Source organism: Rhamphochromis longiceps, linkage group LG10, assembly GCF_057381845.1.
Source record: "Rhamphochromis longiceps isolate RC_006_pf linkage group LG10, R_longiceps_female_GT1.1, whole genome shotgun sequence".
NCBI lineage: Eukaryota > Metazoa > Chordata > Actinopteri > Cichliformes > Cichlidae > Rhamphochromis > Rhamphochromis longiceps.
The window spans coordinates 2770466-2787191 of NC_140566.1; the positions used below are offsets into that span (position 1 = coordinate 2770466).

General features: G+C 46.9%; 2 protein-coding genes across 13 annotated transcripts in view; both read left to right on the plus strand.

Annotated features, from left to right (window-relative positions):
- auts2a (activator of transcription and developmental regulator AUTS2 a) overlaps window positions 1-16726 on the plus strand; it is a 372946-nt gene that overhangs the window by 349759 nt on the left and 6461 nt on the right. For 3 of the 11 annotated variants that reach the window (XM_085419859.1, XM_085419860.1, XM_085419870.1), the window contains 12 exons: window positions 4706-5270; window positions 6482-6774; window positions 7882-8114; window positions 9087-9131; window positions 10220-10315; window positions 10409-10480; window positions 10905-10934; window positions 11304-11375; window positions 12989-13130; window positions 15184-15264; window positions 15350-15433; window positions 15654-15906. In XM_085419859.1, the coding sequence (XP_085275985.1) occupies window positions 4706-5270; window positions 6482-6774; window positions 7882-8114; window positions 9087-9131; window positions 10220-10315; window positions 10409-10480; window positions 10905-10934; window positions 11304-11375; window positions 12989-13130; window positions 15184-15264; window positions 15350-15433; window positions 15654-15906 (1966 nt within the window). The remainder of the gene's footprint in view (window positions 1-4705; window positions 5271-6481; window positions 6775-7881; window positions 8115-9086; window positions 9132-10219; window positions 10316-10408; window positions 10481-10904; window positions 10935-11303; window positions 11376-12988; window positions 13131-15183; window positions 15265-15349; window positions 15434-15653; window positions 15907-16726) is intronic. The other 8 variants (XM_085419862.1, XM_085419863.1, XM_085419861.1 and 5 more) reach the window with 7 other exon arrangements.
- The window catches only part of LOC146660124 (uncharacterized), a 220847-nt gene that overhangs the window by 70969 nt on the left and 133152 nt on the right, over window positions 1-16726 (plus strand). The gene's annotated exons all lie outside the window — the stretch shown is intronic.

Genomic DNA, 16726 nt, shown 5'->3' on the forward strand with positions numbered 1-16726 from the left:
GTTTTTTTTAATGCTTTGCTTTTGCAGCCTATCGATGCACCGCAGTGCTAAAGCCCACGCGCTACATTTGTCTCACCATATCCAGCGAGGTCCAGCCTACATCTTCTGGACTGGCAGTCAGAATGATTTCATTAAACATTAGTTACACAATAATATGTCGTTAAATGATTTAACGATACTTACAGTGTTGGTTGGTTGATCCACACTGTTTCCCTTAAATTTGCCACAGATATTAACGATCTAATAATTTTTCTAATAATCTTCTCTCTGATTTGATATTTTAGGCTTTTGGCACTTCAACATTAGATAGATTAACATAAAGAATATTTATGGTGTCGGGTGGATTACAGTGATTTCGGATGATTGTTTATGAAAGCTGTCAAAAACATTTCAGTCCCATCACTCTCAGTTTTTCTTTATTTTAGTGCTACTTAAAAATATTCATCATACCAGCTCAATGTCAGCATGTAGGTGTGGTGACATTAGCCTTCAGCTGCCACTCTAACGCTGCCACTTCACCACAGTTCCTCCGTTTGTGGAAAGTGGCTCTCTCAGCGGTTCACTGGACTCCTAAAGTTTTAGCTTTGTAACATTTTCGAGACTGACTGTTTCTTATTTGTTGCTGAGCTTATTTAAATCATAGCCCGATGTGTTGCTTTCAGAGCTCTTTTAGCCTGCTTCATATTGTCAGGTTCTATTTAAGTGCTTTCTGGGGTGAACAGGCCGGGCTTTGGCTGGTGAAATTGAGCTCAGCTGTCCAAAAAACGTGGTTAATCGCTGATAATTGATGTGGGAGCAGTTACTTTTTCAAGTGGGACTAGATGGGTTTGGATAGCTTCCCCCCCCCCCCCCCCCCCCCCCCCCCCCCCCTAATAAATTAAGCCATCATTTAAAAACATTATTATATATTTACCTGGGTTATCTTTGTCTAGTGTTAAATTTTTTAATGATCTGAAACATCAACAGTATGTGCCTGTCTTCCTTTCCGACAGAAGACCTCTGTACAGGACAAACTCGCAGTCACTGCCAGAGGTTACCTGCTGTTGCATCATCTGCTGTCGTGTTAGTATCTAATGTGCAGCAGCGTGTCCCTGCAGACCCCCCCTCTGCTGTTAGCACCTGTTTCCTAGATGTTCTCAACATGTGCCGTGATGATTGAGATGTTGTTTATTGCAACTTGTGCTGTCCTTAGTCAAAATCAACCAAAGCAGGGATTTCTAGAAAAATTTAATTACAGTTTCTGTGACATTTCTTAAACTTTTTTTACATTATCTATAAACTGCACTATTTTATTTGTAGATGACAATTTTTCAAAGTGAGTTTTAAGAATTTTGTTAATAAGTAATTGTGTAGATTATACTTCTTATTGCATTCTTATCGTACTCATTGGCACATGAGACCATCAAAGCTGTCGTCCTCTGCTAGCATAGCACAGCAGGTTCAGGTCTCTCTGAATTTCACCTCTGCTCTCTACATAACTGTACACACAGCGGTCACGGCTCAGCTGCCAGTCCCGTGGCTCCTGCTATGTGTCAGGTTGTTGGTTTTGTGTGATTGGAGCCCTGAGATCCCTGGCAGGTTGAAATCCCATAAACGAGTATGAGGGTTTCAAATGTATCTAGCGGCTATTTTGAGGAGGGTGAGACGGAAGAGGTGACGGCAACGAACAGAAGCCTGGGATGTCACGCAGGTCTCTACAGACATCGCTTTGTCAGGATGCCTCCCGACCTGGGTGTAGCTGTCACTCGCACATGAAAGAGACGGATCTGCTTTGGCTGGAGTTGGGCAGTAATGTATTTTTCAGAAGGACAGGTGCTGACCTGCCAGTTGCACTTTTAAACTGCGATGTTGTTGCCACTTGTTGTTAATCACTTCCATGTGCCAGGCTGTATTCAGCAACGACATTGAAATATAATATGCTAAATTAATCCCCTTGTGTGCTGCAGTAATGACCTGACACTATATTAAACTACCTAATGTTGTGCAGCTCACTTTGTCAGGCCTGCTGTCGCTCCCTCTGTGGAGCATTGCGCTGCAGTAGATCGGTTTCTCTCTCTGCACCAAACCAAACACCTTCCTGCAGGACTGTGACCCAAACAATACAGCGCTCTATTAAGCAACGTGATATTAGGGTTGCATTAAAACTGTACGGCAGAACATTTACAGCCGAGGTAGATGAAAAGCAGAGCAGTACAACTGAACTTCTGCTTCTAATAACACCTAAAAGGGCCACAGGCTCCTGATCCATGCTCATCATGTTGTATCTTAATGTTAATACAGTTTATTCATTTCACCCAAATCACAGCTGTAATCTAATCGTTGCGAGGCAGCATGTCATTTTAACCAGGTAGATGGATAGAAATCAGACGTGGTGCTGTGCAGCTAATGCTCTGTGAACAATAGAAGCTGGCTCTTCCCTGGATAGTGACTTATCCCTCTAAGTCTCTCATTGCGACTCCTGACAGCTGCACCTAATGAATGGCTTTCCTCCACACACACACAGACACACACAGCCCTTCGATGCCCCTCCAGCCTTTGGCTCACCTGCTAAGCAACGCACTCGCAGGCTTCAGTTTTTTACTTGCACCTACAAGTGCAACATGCTGCTTAAAAAACTGCAATAGTGAGAAAACAGCAGGGCTCTACATTTTCAGAGCCCCAAGTGGGAATTGCACTTATTTGTTTCCAGGGATGAAGACTGACAAATGAACCCTCGCGGGAGGGAAGCTGGCATATTCTCTTCTTCCTGCCTCACACGGCCCTAGAGTATTCATTATGACCAGAATAGACACCTTCTTTTTAGCGTGTTAGCACATTCTCAAAACAAGCCTTGGACCGCAGGGACCCAGAGGTGCAACAGGAGCCTTGAGAATTGGGAATTTCTTCTCTCCCTGTCTGCTGTGGTGAAGCTGTTTGCCAGCAGCAGCCTCTCTTGACTGGTAATAGCATCAGTAAGTGGAGAAGATTGACATAGATTAGGGTGATGGATATAAGCGCTGCTGGGTTTTCTTCATTGATGCACATGAGGGTAGATCGGAGATGTGGAAGCGGCACACAGGAGTGGTTGGCTAGCTTTAACGAGACCCTCGTCTATTTTGCAACATTTTTCTCTTTCTGGACTGCGTTAAAGAGACAGAGACCATTCAACACAAACACATGGCAGGCTTGCAAAGTGTCCTTTTGTCTCCTGACAGGCTGGCAGATGTCCCGGGAAGCTCTTCCGTGTCGAGCGGGAGTCAATAGCCGTTATTTTGATCTCGCATCAGAATTGACCTCCCCTGACCTTATCTGTAATATTGCGTGCACCTGGGGCTGCTAATACCTCGCTTAGCATTTCAATGCTGAATGTTAGAGCTCTGTTAGCTCAGCCTGCTCCCATTGGAGTGTCTCAGGGGGGTAGTGTCAGGGAGATGGAAGCCACCAGTGACAGGCGGCTGCTCTGCAGTGCGGGTTGCTGCCTCAGCCCAGGGGAACTGGTTCCCATCTACACCTCTTTGGCAGGTAAAGGATTTAGCTGCTTCACCAAGGGGGAGGAGGAGCCCTTGCCCCAGCTCTAAACCCCCCTGAGGCCCAGAGAGAGCTAATTACAGTTTATGTATGCACTGTCATCTCCCATGAGCCTCTCTGCCTCTGGAGGAGTCAAGCTGGTGGCTGATGTCTGAGCACTTTGTTCTGTAGGAGGAGGTCCCTGCAGAGAAATACCCCGGACAGAGCTTATTATCCTTTTTTTTTTAGTTCAGCATTGCACAGCGCTTAGTCATTCTTTAGATGCAGTCATTTTGGACTAATGGAGTCCAAACAGGCCGTTTAAATGACATGTAATTGCTGTTGCTTAGCAATTACATGTCAGATGGCTATCACACTACATGCAAAGCTGAATTCATTCCCTGAAATGTTTTTACCCCACACAGTGCTCTTTTTATGCATATCATCAGTTGAGCTAGTTTGCATGTGGTAAAGAACATGCATCGGTGTTTCCAGAGAAGATTAGCACAACTGCACGTACTATTTGAATAAGCTAATTTTTCAACTGTAGAAGCGATGAAAAGGTGAAAGGCAGCAGAAACCTGATAAACGGCAAAAACTATGCACACACATCTGCACGCTGTCACTATTATTCAGCTCCAGTTTGCCTCTGGTATGGAACAGATCTCAGTTTGTGCAAGGTGCATGGAAAAGTGCCTCATTAAAAATGTAATGTGGCCTACAAGTGAAAGCACAGAAAACGAGAATGCTCTTAAAATGAAGGTCTTGAGTACAATGCACTACTGGTTCACTCTGAACAAGCAGAACACTTTTTGGTTCGTGTCGTTCCCCCCGGGGACGGTGTTAAAGGCTGCAGTGGTGTTTGTGCTGGCAGAGCCTAAGGAAGGTGTGTCAGTATGAGGAGGAAGAAGGAAAAACTGTGTCTGTTTGTGGAGCTGTCAGCTGATAAGCTCACACACCAAACATGACAGAGGAGATGTCACTAACAAGGACAGGAGCTGCTCACACTCACAGCTCACTCACTGTAGTGTCTGCAGTAGGGGGCTGTGGCTCTGCAGGTACAGCAGGTCGTGTGTTGTTTGGAAGCTTCGGTCTTTGGTTCCTCGGGTCCACCTCAGGATATCGTTGCATGTTAAAATGACATCATCGATACATTCATTGTGGCACGTCACGGTTAATCTGCACCTTTTATCTGTTTTTAACACTTGTTTTTGTGCAGTTCCAGATTTTGGCATCGATGTGCTCTCCACCAATGGCAGCCAGGAGCCTCACGGCCCAGGCCTCCTCAAGGTGTCAGGCCTAGAACGCAGTCAGGAGAGGAGCCAGGAGAGTTGCAGAGACAGCCAGCTGCCTGTACCCAGCACCCCCAATCCACCTTTGTCCCCCCCAACCCTCCCCGTGTCACTGCCCCAGCCCCAGCCATCCATCCCCCAGACCCCGTCCCCTCTTCGAACCCAGCCAAACGGGCCCACTCAGCCTTTAAACCACCTGCCCCCACGCTCAGAGGCTCTTCCCAGGCCTCAGTCACCCGCAGCCCTGCCTCTTGCCCAGGGCCAAGAGCCCTCACCAACCCCCCCTCCCCGGCACCAGCACCAGCCTGAAGTGCTATCCCACCCGAGGCCTCCACCTACACCTAGCCTTCACCCACACCCACCATCTCCCGCCCTTCCGAACCACCACTCTCACCAGCAGCACCCCATCCAGTCAGGGTCTCACCGGCCCCCATCGCGCTGCCACCCCCGACCCCTTTCTGCCTACAACAGCCTCAGCCTCAACGGCCACAGGTAAGCTACTGTCAGACAGCCTCGAAGTGCATGGGGAAAAAAGCTCCACACACCCACAGCTCTCATGTTCTCACATGCTCTAATGCAGAAAATTCATGCAGAGCTGTTCAGGCAACACCTCCATATTCACACACACTTGAAAATTCAAGAATATCTCTTGAGCTGGAAGTGCATATGATCAGTATGTAAATTGCCATCAGGAAGTCCCCCAGCCAAACTGTAGCGCTGATTATTAACAGCGGAATAAAAGGGCCACACTGCACCCTGAGTGCTGGGCTTTTTTTTAATCCACCCACACATCTGAGCTCGGACTCCCAGTAGTTTGGTGTAACCTTGAATCACCATATTGTTCATGCTTCGTGGATTTAAGGCTGTTTTGGATGAAAACAGAAGGAAAAGTGGCTCAGGAGACATTTTCCTAATTTAAAAGGATCATCTGTGTATTCAAATATGTAGTTTATTTCATTGAAAACAATAGCAGCTAAGCTTATTCTATCGTATCAGTTGAGAAGCACCGAACCCTGTGAGCCTCTCCATTAATGTTAGACCTTGAGATAGCTCCTTCAGAAGCCACTCGGTCCCAACAACAGCTCTGCCTAGCAGGCTCTCAGGACTTGGCTTTCTCTGCCTGACTCTGCGCCAGCTCTGCCAGTCTGCCAGCGTGCCAACAGGGCCTGGCACCCGCATGTGAATAATCACGGCTGGGGCCCACAGCGACGAGCGAGCGCTGCAAATGAGCTTTTAGGCTTAGTGCGTGGAGCTGTGGAGACGCTAGCTCCGTGACTGCCCCGGGGGAAACCCACACACACTACAAAAGACTGTTTGCTCACACACGCCCTCTCGCCCTCTCATCCCATTTCCGATGCACATGTTCTGTACCTGGCTGTGGAGGAAGTGCCTTAGCAGAAGCTGTTCAAAGACAGATGCTCGTTCTGTTATGTTTGCCAGCGGCGGTTTATTTGCATCCGAGGCTGCTGCGAACGGGGTTTTCGCAGATCGTGTTTGCCCTGGATTCTGTGAAGCACGAGACAGAGACGGGGAGGCATTTGTAAATGGGAGGCAGCTGAGGCGTGAAAACGGCGTGCTAGGAACTGAACGTCAGAGCAGATGGAGACGAGGGGATGTGGAGGAACAAGTGTTAATTTTGACTGATCACGCCTGGCTTAACCACTTATCTGCCTTTTTCTCTCTCTCTGTCTTAATCTTTACAGCAGTAGCAGGAGCAGCACCCCAGGCACCAAGCCCCACGGACCCCCTACGCCCTCCCTGCACCTCCCCCACCACCCACCGCCTCCTCCGGCAGCCGCGGCAGCCTCCACTTTTCCCTTGGCCTTGCCCACTAACCAGAATAACCCCCACAGCTTCCCGTCTGCCTTGCAGTCGTCTCCACACCCACACCACCCCAATATGTTTGCTCCTCCAGCAGCCTTGCCTCCACCGCCACCATTGACGTCTAGCACCCTGCCAGTACCCGGACATCCTGCTGCTGGGAGTGCCTACTCAGGTAAACAGCACAAGCAGCTCGCAGATGTCTCCACATCGCCCCCAAGTGGTTTGACAGAGGACTGCACATTTGACTGCAAAAGCAATCAGCAGGTTCTTATTTAAACCAGTTGTTGCCGGGAAGCTCGAGACACATGACAAGTACATAATGAATGATGGACGCAGAGCGGCATTTCATTTTGAAGCATTCGATACGCAGAGACGATGCACATGCTGCCCTGGTAATTATTTAAAGAAATAAGCAGCCACGTCCAAGATGATCCACGTGCACGTCATGCCATCGCTTTGTGTGTTTATAGTTGTGTGGACAGTTCAAGTTCACACTCTCGGTCTGCACGCATTACAAAAGCGATCACAGAGCCTGTGCACATTTCTGCGCGGTGCTGTCAAGCTAAATGTCAGGGTCAGTGCGGGGAGGGGCTCTAGCAACATTCCCAGAACGTCCATTTCACCTGGAACGGCAATCATGTGCAACAAATCAATTTGGTCAATACGGGACGGAGCGAGCTGGATGTTTTCCAAAGATACTAATGAAATTTTTATGAAGAGAAAATTCCAGCCGCGCTCCCAGCCCAATAAAGCCTGAAACGAATGCAGAAGATATTGTAGCGAGCCACTGTGGAATAGGAAGGATAAGGTTACTCTGGAGGAGATATAATCTCTCAAGGCTGGGTTTGTTGAATTTAGAAGAAAAGCCAATGATTACTTGAAATCCATTCTTCACAAAGGTTATTAGAAAAAGCCGATCCGCGCTCTCAGAGGGGCTCGAGTGTATCAAATCGCCACATTTTGACAGTTCCAGCAGTCAGACTGTTCTAATCATGTCGAGCTTCGCTTCGAGGGAAAATGACACGCTGGTAATCACAACCATTTCCTGCTTGTTTCCTTTTTTGACAGCTTGGCTTCTTATTTTGATGACATACAGAGCTGTCACACGGGAGCGCGAGGTCCTCCAGGGGTCTGCGTGTGACCTACAGCTGGGCGGACTGTAGGGGGTCTTAATTAAAGAGAAATGTATTTAAAGTTCTCAGATGAGGGTTATTTGAGTCTGCAGCTCTAATTGCTAATAGCGCTCTGCTGTCCTAATGCTCCGCCCTCTTCTCTACAGAGCAAGACCTTCTGCGCCAAGAGCTCAACACCCGTTTCCTGGCGTCCCAGAGCGCCGACCGCGGTGCCTCGCTTGGCCCCCCGCCCTACCTGCGCACTGAGTTCCACCAGCATCAGCACCAGCATCAGCACCAACACACCCACCAGCACACCCACCAGCACACCTTCACGCCCTTCCCACACGCCATCATGCCCACCCCAGCACCGCCCATGGTGCGTACCCCTGCCAGAAATGTGAGGATAAGTAGAACACACCTGTGTTGGGTTGGGGCGGTGGGCGGGGCAGGGGTCTACGTTCTCGTAATGACTTCTACATGTGCGGAGCGGTGGGCGGCTATGGCACCAAAAAGTGTTTTCGCGTTGCGGTTTGGGAGCGCGAAGACTTCATATTTTATTTTTTAAATACTCTGACATGTGTGAGAGCGGCACGCCGTGGGGACCTGCGGGTTTCTGTGGCGGCCGTTCAACGATGACCGTGCGCGTCCGTCCACGCCACAGCGATGCCTTTATTCTCCCACAAAGCCTTTCTAGTGTTTTCTCTGGCATACGCTGAGACTCCAGACTTGAACGCTGTTATTTTCTAAATTGGCAATAACTTGCCCTGGAGCATGTTAACTTCAGAGCCAGCTTTCAGAACATAATACACTTAATTCATTCTGATTTTAATGACATCATTTGGTCCCATTTGGGGGTTTTCATTACTAGCAAATGTATTGCATTAAGAGCCGCGCAGTTTGGGAGAGAACCACAGGCAATGGGTGCCTGAACCTAAACTCTCACAAACACATACACATTTGTAACTGCCTGACCCACAGAGGTTTGCTTGGCTATGATGATACCTCAAAGGCAGCATAGTGAGGCCTCTGACAGCTAATGAGGCCATAAAAAGGCTCTTTATGGCTGCAGTGTTTAGTCTTGACTGTGGAAATGTTCGCCCTGAGCCTGCGCCGCACCACTAAAAGCCAACCAAATGAGAGCCAGCTCATGCTAGTTTACAAGGTCTTCAGATGATCAGGAAACGGGGGAGGATGAAAACATTGTGGCGCTGGGAGTGGTTGAACTTGGATCCCGCTCGGTAGACGTCTTAGATCTTCATCTATAATCGTATTTTCGGTTTTAAATGCAGTTTGTGATGTTTTTTTGTGTGTTGGCCTGAAACAAAAGAGGCCAATCTTTGTACTTAGCTCTGTTTCATTTCTCCTACAGTTTGACAAATATCCAACAAAAGTCGACCCCTTCTACAGACACAGTGTGAGTTTCTCTACTGCGTACTAGCTTCCAGCTTCAGATTTGTTGCTTGCCCATTTTGCCATTTCAGCCCATGCACCGTACATCTGCTTCCTAACGGTTACTGCTCCATGTCACCCTTCGGCCGTAGCTAATGATGTGATGCAACAGATCGGGATTCTTAAATCCTGGAGTTTAACAGTTACTGTGTGCATGTGATGATAAACACAGTTGCTACGTTACCTCTCTGTCTCGCTTATTTCCTTTTTTCCAGTCACCAGCAGTGGCGTCCTCAAAATTATTATTCAATAAAAGCAAATGATTTCAAACACTGGACTCGCTGTCCTACCGTTTTGCTGAAATTTTCAGAGCGTGCTTCTGCCTAGTGTGCTTTTTCTACAGACTATTAAACTGATTTGTCCTCGATAGCTAGGAGGCAGATTTTACTATCATAAAAACCTATTTGTATTCAGATTGACCCGCTTCCTAGTTTGTTTTTAAGTGCTTCATCTTTTTTTGTTTTTTTCCCCCGCTGGTATAATGGTCCCGGCAAACACGCTGAAAGCATTCCTTCTCTATAAAACATAGTGGCATCTTAATACTTGGTGCACAAGAGGAGTGGAGTTGCATTTAAAAAGCTTGCAGCACACCCTCGAGTCCAGCTTTAAAGAATTCCAATGCGCGACTGCAGCAATGCAAGCACGTTTGCCAAACACGCACTCGTTACTTTGGCTAATATGACTGTTAGGGACAATTATGCAAAGCAGATGATTGCATATCTGTTTCTCTACATACAGATACGTTTATGAAAGCCTTGAGCGCTTGTTTGACTTACTTGTGTTTTGCGTGTATTACAACATTCTGCTTTTCATATCAAAGGAGGTTTTTTCTCCTGATTTAAATCCAGCGGGAACAAGCAGTGAATATTTGATAAACAAGCCGTTTGTGTAACACGTAGGCAATCATTTGTAACTAAGCAGTCACTGCGATTAAACTGCGAGGTTTAAACACCACCACAAACTGCCTGCTCTGTTTAGACTGACTCATAAAGCCGCATTTCACCGATAGACCGAATCGTCCTCACGCCTCCTCTCGCTCTTTTCTTCTTCCAGCTCTTCCACTCCTACCCTCCAGCCATGTCTGGCCTTCCCCCTGTCATCCCCCCAACCGGGCCCTTCAGCTCGCTGCAGGGGGCCTTTCAGCCCAAGGTGAGACACCACCACACACCCACAGACAGACTAGCCGGGAGGGGGCGAGTTATATTCAGAGAATAATTTTTCGATCCGTCTGCTGCTCTCCAGACCTCTAATCCACTGGATGTTTCCGCAAGACCCGGAGCCGTCCCACACACGTTCTTACAGAAGGACCCCAGGGTAAGAGCACGTACACGCCACCCACCGTGCACCAGGAGACCGGACTGTACAGGCTCCATAGGTTTGCTTTATTAGGATCCACATTAGCAGCAGCCTCAGCAAGCAAGCTGTTCTCATACAGGAAGTGTTAAAAATGCATTAAAATACATATGAATAATTTACCACATAGAGTCTATTTCTGATCTATTGATCAGCGGTGAGTCGTAGATTGACAGACGTGTCAGCGTGTTTGTTTGCAGAAGGCCACGCAGGAGGAACCCGTTTAAACACCCGCGTGTTAATTACCCCTGAAACGCTTAATTTTAAAGTGAACAGTTTGACATTTTAATTTGGTTCCTAATGAATGCTACACACAAGGACTAATTAGAAATGATTTGACTGACAGCAGAATAATTCATGTTCTCTCTCTCCGTCCTTCCTGAAGCTAACGGATCCGTTTCGGCCGATTCTCAGGGTGAGTGCTCGCTCCCTGCAGTGTCTCCGTCTCCTGCTCCCTCGCAATAATCACTGCGATGCCTTGAAGGTCTTTGCTAATGGAGTTGATAGTGTCTTTAATTAAATGGGGGCTGAGTGTACTCGTTTACGGGGCTCATTTTGAAGAACGCTGCAGCGCGTGTGTTATGAAACCTTGTCAGATGGCCGACAGTGACGCCTCGCTGTCACACGCCAGCGTGTGCATGGTTCATTCAGCACACCTACATTTCTTAGCCTTTTAATATGTGATTAGTAGTCATAGTACCGTATTGATTAGATGACACTGTGTTTTTTGGTCACACCATTTTCTTTCTTGTTCTTAATTAAATAAATTTTTTTGTTCTTACAGAAACCGGGGAAGTGGTGTGCCATGCATGTCCATATTGCCTGGCAGATATACCACCACCAACAGAAAGTAAAGGTGAGGACTCGTCTAACCCCTCCTAACACAGTGTGGCCAAGGCTGGATTTAACCTCCTAGGACCTGGCGTCACATTTTGGGTTGTCTAGACCACAATACTAAATTTTGCTCTACAAGGGCCTGATATCCACTAACGAGGACACTATACTGCCACTGTCCTATCGAAATTTAAAACGAATGTCCTTGTATGTGGATCTCATTTTTCTCAGAAACAAAAATCAGGTAAAAAAAAATACAGTAATTCTTTGTTTTTACATTCATCAGGTCCCAATCAGCCCAAATAGCAAAGAGAAATTAAAAATGCATGAAAGAGTTCAGGTCTTAGGAGGCTAATACTGGGTCAGTTTAGCAAAGTCCAATTTTCAATTCAGTTTTATTTATAAAGCACCAAATCACAACAACAGTCACCTCAAGGCGCTTTATATTGTAAGGTAGACGCTACAATAATACATACAGAGAAAAACCCAACAATCATTTGACCCCCTATGAGCAAGCACTTTGGCGACAGTGGGAAGGAAAAACTCCCTTTTAACAGGAAGAAACCTCCAGCAGAACCAGGCTCAGGGAGGGGCGGGGCCATCTGCTGTGATTGGTTGGAGTGAGAGAAGGAAGACAGGATAAAGACATGCTGTGGAAGAGAGACAGAGGTTAATAACAAACACTTCCACTCTCTATAGACACTGTTAACTCATTTGTATTAATTGAACTGCAAAATAAACCCAAACTCCTGATGGTTCGCTCTGTGGATCTGGCTCTAGTTTCTCTTCTGGAAAAATCACTTCATCAGTTAAACCACACAATTGTTCCGTGTCTTCTGTGATCAGCTGATTTCACCGTTGTACTCAGTAGAAGTCGCTTCACACACCGTTGATAATAAATTGACATTTAAATTGTATGGTTTGCATCCTCCTTTTGCTTCTGGAGGTTAGTGTAATGCTTTGATTGTGACACCTCACTGGAACTTAGCAGTCAGTCACCTCCCTTGATGGCTTTAACTATTTTTCCTTCCCAACACGCCTAAAACCAGCGTCTCTGTGTGCAGCAGGAGTAGGACCCAAATGCAGACTCAGAGGCAGGACGTGAACTCACAAACCACAGCTTTACAATACAAAACTAACCTGGAAAAACCAAAGAATCCAAATACACGGGGGGAAACACAGGGAGAGACAGACAGCCATGAGGGAGACGCTGACGTAAATATACAGAAGGATAACGAGGGAAGTGAGGACACACGGAGAGCAGGACGGGGGACACAAAACTGAACAGGACGAACACGGAAACACGAGACCTTCACAATAAAACAGGAAGATGATGCGGGAGGAGGAGAGGCAGACGAGACGGACTTGGGCAAACACAGATAAACGTGATGGAATAAAACACAAGGAGGGAAAACACGGCACAAGAACTCACACAACTTTACAAACACAGACGCACAAAAGGGGACGCAGAGGGCAAAGGTTAGCGTAGAAGAAACTCAGGATTACCACTAAGAATAATAAACCATCACACAAAAGGTCATAAAAACACAAGAAACACCAAATGCTGGGTCAAAAGGAGCCTCTGATAGCTCAGGTTTTACATGTGTTTCTCTCTGTACCTTTGGCGTCTTTCAGCAGCAGATGCAGGTCGACCCTCACAAGCTAGACTTCGGCCTCAAGCCCGAGTTTCTGAGTCGACCCCCGGGCCCCAGCCTCTTTGGTGCTATCCACCACCCCGGCGACTTGGCGCGGCCCGCCACGCTTTTCTCCGCTGCAGGTGAGTGCATCAGCTGTCCGATTGATCAGTGGCCGCCTCTCATATTCAGCAGCAGTCGGTCCTGCTGTGCAGAGCTAGCATCGTGTGTGGTGAATGAGTGAAATCAGCAAACCCGACAGAATGATCTCCACCAGAGTGACCATCAGAGATATATCTCACCTTTCTTTAGGTTGGAGCTGTTGGGTCAATCTCTGACTTCCTGTTTCTGTTCTTGGACACTGTCGCAGCTCTACAGTTCACTCATACTGCGCCACGCTTGGCTCCTGTATATGAAACGTTCATGTTTAAAACAGCCATGAGCATGTGACAACAACACGCACAAATCAGAGTGAAAGAACAGATCATCCAACGTGCCTCTTAAAGGAATACTGGATAAAGCAGAGGATATTCGATTAGTCCATGAAATGGGTTTTAGTGATGTCAACAAGGTCCCCGCTTGCTGTTAAATACAGGCAGACCTTGAAGTCGCACTTTGGGTTAGTACAGTCGTCTCTGGTGCTCCTGGTGTAGTTTAAGTATCCACAGACTGCAGATGTGAGTCAGCCTTTTTCCCTCTATGTTGGATCTGGTTATTAAACTTCAAGCCGCAGCAGTGCTGGGTTTGCTTCGTTCAGCCTGTAACTAGCCAGGTATCATCAAGACATAACAACGACAGTTTTCCAGGCAGTGTGTGGAATTCCTGAGTTTAGCTTAACTATCCCAAGATTAGGTCATCAAACTACCACAACGCCCCCCTCTGCTACTATTACTTATTTGGCTCTGCGTCAGTGTCCCAAAATGTCAGGTTGTCATAATGTCCGATGCAGCAACTGGACAAAACGCCAACAAATGAAGAAAATATCTTTACTAAAGATGAGATACGACAAAACAGCAGGAAAAAAAGCACCGTTTTCACGGGACTCTCTGCAGTGTTTGGTGCTGCGCTTTATGGCCAAACGGCTGTTTTAGTCTCGTCTGTCTGAAGGACTCAGACGTCATTTCAAACATTTGCCGTTATGCCATGTTCACTTTAAAGAGGACAAGCCGTCTCCTTGCACTCTTTCCAAATACACTTGTTCCCTGCCTTTCTAACTACACTGTAATACTGTGGAACATTTAGCACGCTAACAGAGGCCTGCAGCTTTGTGTCATCTCCTGGGAAGATTGTGGCGTTTTATTACCACACACCTGAGTGCTAACACAAACCGATGATCAGTTATTAAAGTGAATTTGATTATCGGCACCTGGCTGCTGTTAATTCCTTTAGAAGTACGGGAGGTACTCGGTGTACTCACTGCATAGAGCCCTGAGAAAACTTTTTTTACACTTCAATCTTTTATTAATCCCAAAAGTTGTAAAGCTGTAAGCAGTGCAGCTTTCTGCTTGCTTACTATTAGCTTTCTAGTGCAGATAATCTTGGGATAACTAGCTGGCTTTATCCTCATTAGTTACACCAACAGCTGAGCTAAAGCTGATCATCTGGGAGAGCATGATCAGGCTGCACAGTAAATCATCTGGGCAGCAGATTTCTGCAGCGATATATAACAACTTAGATCGTAGCCATTGTCCCCACAACATCTGTCCTGAGCCTGTGCTGTTGGTCTTTGTGTGAAGCTCTCAGGGCCAAAGTCGTACAAGGAAAGTCTTAAATCTTTCTGGAGCTTTCAGCTGATTCTCCTTGTTTGCTATGCGCAGTATCATTAAATGCAATTAATCTCGTATTAACAGGAGCATCGTTGTTTCTCTTTTGACGTGATGATGGGACTTATGTGAGAGTTGACTTTGAAGAGAAACACGCGTGTAAACGAATTGCTGCTTTAATGGCTGTGCCTGTAATCTACAGTCGACTAATAAGTTCGTGGCTGTTTATTTACAGATGCTTTTGTCTGCACAAAAATACTGAAGGACATTTTTCTGAAGTCTTTTACTGAACTTTAACTTTACAGTTAAAGTTTTTAAAATACGAATTACTTATCGATTAGCTCTTACTGACAGCTCCAGAAAGACTTCACCAGTTGACCAGTTAACACTTACTTTTGCTGATGTTACAGTCTGTGGTTATCCTCCTCCTCAGGTCCTACGCACCCATCTGCAGCTCCCTTTGGCCATCCACCGCACCATCCTGGAAACTTTCTTCCTCCAGCATCTCATTTAGGTAACAGCACGCTTCATCTCAGTCTGACCGATCCAAAACGAGGGTGTTGATTGCATCAGCGCTAACATGCTGTGTCTTCTCCCAGAGCCTTTCAGTAGGCCTCCATCGTTTGGAGGACTGGGATCTCTCAGCTCGTCGGCCTTCGGGGGATTGGGCAATCCAGCACTAAGTGAGTTTCAGCCTCAAGAAAGACACTTGCTTGGGAGTGGCCACATGAGAAACCGTGACTGTTGTGGAGGGTCACAGTTTCTCGTGCGGTCCCTCGGGAAAATCAGTCGCCTACCTGTAGTTTAGGTGGAGTAATCCTCTCACTGTTTGTAATGCTGCCTGCATATGAGGATCAGCAGAGCTACGCATTTAACTTGCGTTCCATGTTTTTCCACGTGTTGAATCCCTAACAGGGGCCAACTCGGTGTTTGGCCACAAAGATGGCCCAAACGCGCCACAGCACTTCAACAGCAGCAGTAACAACAGCCACCAGGAGCCGTGGAACCGCCTGCATCGCACGCCACCTTCGTTCCCTACGCCGCCACCCTGGCTGAAACCCGGAGAGTCTGAGAGGAGCGCGTCGGTGAGCTCACACGAGAGGGACCGAGACTCTGACAAACGGGACTCGTTGGTCAGTAAAGAGGACAAGGACAGGTGGGTGGTGAACAATGTAACAACTATATGAGTAATGTGGTCAGTGTGTGAGTGCAACAAAGTGACAGTTTAATGAACAAAAGATTCCATTCAATTCAATTTTATTTACACAGCGCCAAATCACAACAGCACAGTACAGTACAGTAGATCGCACAATAATACATCATATGACCCCCTATCAGCAGCACTTTGGCGACAGTGGGAAGGAAAAACTTCCTTTTAACAGGAAGAAACCTCCGACAGAACCAGGCTCAGGGAGGGGCGGGGCCATCTGCTGTGATTGGTTGGGGTGAGAGAAGGAAGACGGGATAAAGACATGCTGTGGAAGAGACACAGAGGTTAATAACAGATATGATTCAGTGCAGAGAGGTCTGTTAATACATAGTGAGTGAGAAAGGTGACTGGAAAGGAAAAACTCAATGCATCATGGGAATCCCCCGGCAGCCTACGTCTATTGCAGCATAACTAAGGGAGGATTCAGGGTCACCTGGTCCAGCCCTAACTATATGCTTTAGCAAAAAGGAAAGTTTGAAGCCTAATCTTGAAAGTAGAGATAGTGTCTGTCTCCTGAATCCAAACTGGAAGCTGGTTCCACAGAAGAGGGGCCTGAAAACTGAAGGCTCTGCCTCCCATTCTACTTTTAAATACTCTAGGAACAACAAGTAGGCCTGCAGAGCGAGAGCGAAGTGCTCTAATAGGGTGATATGGTACTACAAGGTCATTAAGATAAGATGGGGCCTGATTATTTAAGACCTTGTATGTGAGGAGCAGGATTTTGAATTCAATTCTGGATTTAACAGGAAGCCAAAACAGGAGAAAT